This window comes from Lipophrys pholis (genome assembly GCF_963383615.2).
Source record: "Lipophrys pholis genome assembly, chromosome: 12".
NCBI lineage: Eukaryota > Metazoa > Chordata > Actinopteri > Blenniiformes > Blenniidae > Lipophrys > Lipophrys pholis.
The window spans coordinates 29,771,858-29,779,357 of NC_137641.1; the positions used below are offsets into that span (position 1 = coordinate 29,771,858).

Consider the following 7,500-nt stretch of genomic DNA (forward strand, 5'->3'; position numbering starts at 1 on the left):
TCACATGACTCGTGTGTCAACACGGCGCTCTGCCGAGACGCCAACGCAAACACTCTGTGAGCACGAGGCGCCTCGGCCCCGTCACGGATGTGCAGGTGAAGACCGACCGGTCGAGGTGTCGGCGGGAACGTGCAGCTGCTGTTTGCTCGCACACGGATGCAGACGTCTGTGTGCGTTTCTACTTAACGGGGCAGGTTAAACACAAGGCCACACCCACACTGATAAAGAGCAGGTGGGGGGGGGGGGGGGGTCCTCACCATGGTGAGCGTCATGCGGTCGATCTCGTGTTTGTCTTTGGTCTTGTGCTGTCTGAAGGGACTGTGCCTGTAAAAGAGACAGTGGAGACACATTGTCAGGAATCAGCACGGAAGATTTGAATCCAATATCTTCATACAAACCATGAAAAAGTTTAAGTTTAAGAAGTTTGGCCTTTTTAACTCGACTCAAAATGCAATAAATGACTCGACTGTTTAAAAAAAAGTTTTTCTTGTTTTGTATTCTGCAGTTTCTGGACGCCGAGTCGGCTGGTTTTGGCCCACATGCTTTACGTTTAACACCTCTGACTTAAAAGTCCCACATTATACAACTTTTCAGCAATTTCACATGCAGTAGGTCACAAGTGTCCAAAATGTGACTCGAGGATCAATAATAATAAAATATATAAAGAGCCATTTCGTGATCATTCACGCGACGCTGATATTCCCCGACGTGCAGCGAAGGCATCGTGCAGGCAGCGGGTGTGTGGCTCTTTAAAGTGTTCAAACATCAATGACAGACACACACACACACACACACACACACACTTCACCTGATTCCTGACCTACCGAGCTCAGACCTGTGGCATTTACACACCGCAGATCAAACACACACACACACACACACACACACACACACACACACACACACACACACACACACACACACACACACACACACACACACACACACACACACACACACACACACACACACTTAACAGAAGGTGAGCGGGCCAGAGACGGCGAGAAGGGTACAAGCGAGGATTCAAAGAGGCTTCCTGAGAGTGACAGTGGAGAGGACATGGTGGGGGGGGAGGAAGAGGAGGAGGAGCCGTTACCCTCGGAGGAGTTTGAAGAGCATGCAGCCTAAGGAGAACCAGTCGGCGCTGCTGTCGTACGCCGTCCCCTTCTGGAGAACCTCTGGAGCCATGTAGCCATGAGTCCCTCTGCACCAAACACAGACAAACAGTTCTTCAAAAACATGACAGAATAAAAAAGTCTTTATTGTGCTTTGACAGTTCTTTTGTTAACCACGTAGCAACTGGACTAGCGGTGACAGGCACAGCCCCTGAACATGAATGATACGCTCCCACTCACACGCTGGCGTGAGGCTTCTTCTTGGAGAAGTCGCAGGCCAGGCCCAGGTCGGAGATGCGGACGTGACCGTGTTCGTCCAGCAGGATGTTGGCAGGCTGAGGAGAAACACACACACACACACACACACACACACACACACACAGACACACAGTCAGGTGGGCATCAAACTTTCCTGATTCGCCCCTTAAATTCCCATCATACAGTAAAACCTCCTCTTCCTCCTCCTCCTCCTCTTCCTCCCTTCTCCGTTTTATCTGCTCGGTCGTGCTCTGTTTATTGAAGCTGCTGCCTGACGTCCAGCAGAATCTATCTACTATTATGGCAACCGGTCCAAACAGGGAGTCGGAGGAGAAACAGAGGAGGCGTGACGGTGGAGCAGTGGACGGAGAGGAGCGCTCAAGGAGGAGGTATAGTGTTCGATGTTCAGATTAATGATACAACTTCAGGTCTCCGTTTCCTCTGTTTCCTACCTTCAGGTCTCTGTTTCCTACCTTCAGGTCTCTGTTTCCTGTTTTCTACCTTCAGGTCTCTGTTTCCTACCTTCAGGTCTCTGTTTCCTCCCTTCAGGTCTCTGTTTCCTCCCTTCAGGTCTCTGTTTCCTGTTTCCTACCTTCAGGTCTCTGTTTCCTACCTTCAGGTCTCTGTTTCCTGTTTCCTACCTTCAGGTCTCTGTTTCCTACCTTCAGGTCTCTGTTTCCTACCTTCAGGTCTCTGTTTCCTACCTTCAGGTCTCTGTTTCCTCCCTTCAGGTCTCTGTTTCCTACCTTCAGGTCTCTGTTTCCTGTTTCCTACCTTCAGGTCTCTGTTTCCTACCTTCAGGTCTCTGTTTCCTACCTTCAGGTCTCTGTACACCACGAAGCGGTTGTGCATGTGCTCCAGGCCCAGGATGATTTCGGCTGCGTAGAAACGCATCTCCTTCTCGCTGAACACGCCGTGCTGAGACAGGTGGTAGTGCAGGTCGCCCCCTGAACACACACACACACACACACACACACACACACACACACACACACACACACACACACACACACACACACACACACACACACACACACACACACACACACACACACACACACACACACACACACACACACACACACACACACACACACACACACACACACACACACACACACACACACACACACACACACAGAGAGAGAGAGAGAGAGAGAGTGCGTCAGCATGACCTCACAGCACCCGGGTCTCAGTCGATAGCCATCAATCAGCCGCAGCAGCGCTCTCCGGGGGAGGAGGCAGGAATTGACGGCAGGCCTCGTACGGAGTGTATTTATAGCCGCGCTCGCAGCCCGGACGCTCCTCAGCCGTGACTCCCTCTACTTTTAAAAGGTGACTCAGGTAATAATAATAATTTTTTAAAAACGAAGCTTTGATTGTGAGAGTGCCGCGCCGATGAGGCTCCAACCCTGAAGAGGAAACCGTGAGGCTGAGAGCGACTTCAAAGCAGCCTGATAGCAGGAGGTCAGGACGAGGCTGATGTCACCGCCGAGGCCCAAATCGGCGCTCTGCGGGGCGGCGGCGGGAGGGGGGGGGTACTTAGGCGTGGCCGTACCGTTCATGAGGTCCAGGATGAAGCAGAGCTTGTCGGGGGTGTGGAAGGCGTACGTCATGCACACGATGAACGGGCAGTCCTGGAGACAAGAACGAGACGTGATGATTATCTACCTATTAATTCCTTAATGACGGATTCGTTTCTTAAAATAGGCTAAAAGGCAGGTTGGAAATATTTAAGTTTGTTTTATAACTATATCATATGAATATGGCAATTACATTTCAATATTTGATAGAAGCAGCAATGATTTTCAATTTAAATTAAATTTATCAGATTAACTTGACATCTTTTATATCCTCTTCATTACGCTTTTTAAAAAAAATATACATACAGTAATTGACATATTTTTACTAGTGGTCCAGAAAATACGGTAATTACGGCTCAGTATTTGATAGAAGCAACTATATTCAATTTGAATTGAATTTTATAAACTCATTGTTCAACTTTCATACTTTCTAACCTCTTCTTGACACATATATTTGACATATATACACATTTTACTTATAATTTAGAAAATACCATTGACAGAATCAAAGGTTTTCTATTTAAATTGAATTTAGAAGACTAATTTCTCAACTTTTATATACTTTATAACCTCTTCATGACGCATTTTGTGACAGACGCAACTCAGATGTGACTTATAGTCTAGGAAATACGGTAATACATTTTAATACCTGATAGAAGAAGCAATGATTTTAAATTTAAATTGACTTAAGTAGATTAATTTGTGAACTTTTATATACTTTTTATCTTCTTCATGACACATTTTGAGACAGACTCGGATGTGACTTCTCGCACAGAAAATATGGTAATTACATCTCAGTATTGGATAGAAGCAATGATTTTCAATTTAAACTGTACTTGGTAGATTAATTGATAAACTTTTATATACTTTTTATCCTCTTCATGACACATTTTGTGACAGACGCAACTCAGATGTGACTTATAGTCTAGGAAATACGGTAATACATTTCAATACCTGATAGAAGAAGCAATGATTTTAAATTTAAATTGACTTGACCGACGAAACACATAGTCTGGAAATTACGGTAAGCAGAAACAAAAATTTGCGAACCTGGATCAACATCGTCTGCATGCGAGGCAGAGTGTTGGTCTGGACGGTCGGCGGTAACTCACCCCCGTGCTGACTAACGACAGCATGATTCTCTCGTTGAGCGCCAGAGTCTCGCCCTGCTTCATCTTGATCCTCTTCTTGTCCAGACACTTCATGGCGTACCTGAGAATCCAAACGTCACAGATCAGATTCTCGCCCCAACCCCCAGATGACGTGACGATGAGGCACGGCGCTTCTCTCTGCTCACATCTTCCCCGTGTCGGCCTTCCTGCAGCCGTACACTTCGCCGAAGCCGCCCCGGCCGATGATCCGGTGCACGCTGAAGTCGTTCATGGTCAGCTGAGGGAGAACCGCCAACATTTCACCACAAACTAAACCTGGAGGAGTTTTTCTCATGGCGGGAAACAGGTATCACTTTAAAAAGACTGAAGGAAACGCCGACACAAACTGTTCCAGGGGAAATCAAACTAGAAAGAACCTCGACTATGAGAACTCAGAAACCGTCATCCTGTCTTCACGTACTTCAAACAAAACTACTAAATAAATAAATTCCTAAATATCTGCAATGCTATTTTAAAAAATCAGTTCAAAATTCTTTGCAATTCTTTTTTACATTTTAAATTTTTAAAAAAAAATACAAATTCTCCTTTCTAAACTCTGTAATGGAAAAATTAAAATTCTACTATTTATGCTCTACATTTAAAGATCAAAATTTTACATTTCAAATCAAACATTTAAAAAAAAAAAACTATTACATTTTACATTTAAAAACACAAAGTTGAAAATGAAAAGTCTAAATTAAACATTAAAACAAAAATCGGAATTGTACATTTAAAAATGTGGATTTTCACTTAAGTCAAAATTTTTCCATGTGAAATAGAAATTCGACATTTAAAAACGTCAATCCTATATAAAAAAATGTAAAACTTAAAAATCCAAATGTCATATTGTATATTCTACAAAAATCTAAACTTTACTTTTAAAAGTACACATTTTACAGTTTGAAGTTTAAACTTTACAGTTGAAGTCTACATGTGAAAATACAAATTTTACATTTTTAAATATAAATAAATATGTAGAGCTAGATTTAAAACTGTAAATTCTACATTTAAGAATCTAAAATGTAGTTAAAAATTGAAACTTCATTTTGACGTCATTCAAAAAACTAATTTTACATTTTAAAATCTAAATTCTAAATCGTGTATTTAAAAATCTAAATTCTACATTCAAACATAAAACATTTCTATAGATTTTTTTTGATTCAAACGTTTATTTTCTACATTTACAAAAAACAATTATTCTATGGTCCACATTTCAAACTCTACATTTTTGATTTTGCCTTCAACCCTCGAGACGAACTGTTCTACATTCTAAGCTCTACACTCCAAATGTAACATTTCAAATCCTCCGATCTGAATTCAACATGTTGGAAACTCTGAATACCGCTCCACTCGTCAACTCGTACTCACGTGTATGTTGAGCTCCACGTTCTTCCACTGACAGAAACGAGTGAATTTGTCACTGAGAGAAGAAAATGAAAAGCGAAGCGTTAGAATCTGAAGTTAAATCCAGTCAAAGGGATGAATCTTCTTCACTTCGCTCTCACCTCTCGATGAACTTCTGGAAGATCTTCCCTCGCAGGCTGTCGCAGATCTCCACGATGTAAGGCTGAACACGCAAAATAGAGCAATTATACGTCTGATGGCTGGTTTAAATGGAAAACCACAAGTCTGAAGTGGAATTTGTTTTTTGTTTTGTTTTTTTAATTCTAAGAAGTTCACCTGGAAGAGAGTCGGGGGAACCTGTTTCTTGGCCAGGTGACTCTGCACGTGTTCCACTGCTTTCTTGGAAAAAGGCTGAAGAGAGGAGATAAAGAAAAACACAAAAACAAAGGTCATTAAAGATGCAGAGATTTCACTTCTGCTTTCTCTGCATGTCGATGTGGAACACGAGCTATTATAGCGATATGTGTGTGTATTTATTAACTTCCTGCTGCTCTGCCACTCGGTGTCTGGACTCCTGATAGAGCCGCTATGGAGCAACCAGCCCAGACGAGGACCAACCCAAAGAGTTCTATATATTAAAAAAAAACACAAACTGTAATAACTGGTCGATCATGTAACAAGATGCCGAGTCCAAAAAGTAAAAACTTTATATTGTTACATTATGGGGCAGGTCAAAATATCTTCACCTAATATCATAATACTTTTATTACATCATGGAGTGACTCAATGATTTATAGATTAAATACATGGAGGTTAAAGTTTAGCTTCAAACATATACATACACACACACACACACACACACACACACACATATATATATATGTATATACACACATACAGTATATACATGTATACAGAATTACTATTGCAACAACACATCAGAAGGGTAACACTAGCCTGATGTTACAGTATATATATATATATATATATATATATATATATATTTATATAAAATGTAACAAGTTTATACTTTCTGGGCTCAACACTATTGTTACATTATTGGTCAGGTATTACATTTTGGGTTTTATTATTATTTCTTTAGAACAATCCAGGTGGTTGTTCCATACGGGGCTGTACCGGGACCTGTGACGACCGGTCAGACGGTCAGACAGGTGGCACCGCCAGAGTTTCCCCTCGTCACGCTGTGGTTTCTCTATATGTCAAGACTTGGTTCCTCAAAGAGTTTTACCAGAAACCTGCTTCAGCAAGATGGTAGTTTATCATAAATGGACATGTTTTTTTCATGTCTTTGATAATTTGATCATTTATGTGTGATGTTTTTGTGTGTCTATGCAAATCTGAAGATACGGTATCTGTGCGTTTTGCATGAGTTTACATGTTTGTGTGTCTGCATATGTATGTGTGAACATGTGTCTCCATATCAGTACATGTCTGTACACGTCTGTCTGTGTCTCTGAGTCTCTGACTGTCCACGTTGACTCGCGGTGCGGCGGCGTGTGGCTCTCACATGCGAGCAGGACAGCAGCTCCTTCATGATGTATCCATCGTAGATCTGCCGGCTGCGACTCAGCCGCTCCTCCTCCGAGTCCAACTTCTCGTAATCTTTAATCTGAAAGAGGCGACATTTTGAGGTCAGCTCGACCGCCGCGCCACGAGTATCCCGACCTCGCGGGATTACGTCGACCTAATCTGCGGCGTAATCCAACCTTCGCGCGGGACGCCCGGACTTACTTCTTCGTAGAACTTGAGCTGCGGGACGGCCTCGTCGATCTCGTTCATACAGAAGTCCTTGAAGAGCAGGAAACCTGGAAGACAGGAGCGATACTGAGATTGTTAGTCGAAACTTTGTCAATAAAGTTTGGTTTTGTGACAGAAATTTACAAAAACCTTGAATATAAACTTCAACATTTAGCATCTCATCTTAATAGTTGTGTTCATGTCATTCAGAAAACGGTATCTTCAAAAACTTCACTGTGATGCGTTCAGGGAGCGCTGGGAAAACGTAGCATTCACACACCCTTTTCAATC

General features: G+C 42.5%; 1 protein-coding gene across 1 annotated transcript in view; it reads right to left on the minus strand.

Annotated features, from left to right (window-relative positions):
* The window catches only part of grk3 (G protein-coupled receptor kinase 3), a 61,081-nt gene that overhangs the window by 17,396 nt on the left and 36,185 nt on the right, over positions 1–7,500 (minus strand). Inside the window, exons 3-14 of the mRNA XM_080476784.1 lie at positions 7,204–7,277; positions 6,980–7,081; positions 5,788–5,862; positions 5,613–5,674; positions 5,476–5,527; positions 4,254–4,345; positions 4,069–4,168; positions 2,932–3,010; positions 2,190–2,320; positions 1,356–1,450; positions 1,097–1,204; positions 258–324 (exon numbers count right to left, since the gene is read on the minus strand). Of these exons, the coding sequence (XP_080332910.1) occupies positions 258–324; positions 1,097–1,204; positions 1,356–1,450; positions 2,190–2,320; positions 2,932–3,010; positions 4,069–4,168; positions 4,254–4,345; positions 5,476–5,527; positions 5,613–5,674; positions 5,788–5,862; positions 6,980–7,081; positions 7,204–7,277 (1,037 nt within the window). The remainder of the gene's footprint in view (positions 1–257; positions 325–1,096; positions 1,205–1,355; positions 1,451–2,189; positions 2,321–2,931; positions 3,011–4,068; positions 4,169–4,253; positions 4,346–5,475; positions 5,528–5,612; positions 5,675–5,787; positions 5,863–6,979; positions 7,082–7,203; positions 7,278–7,500) is intronic.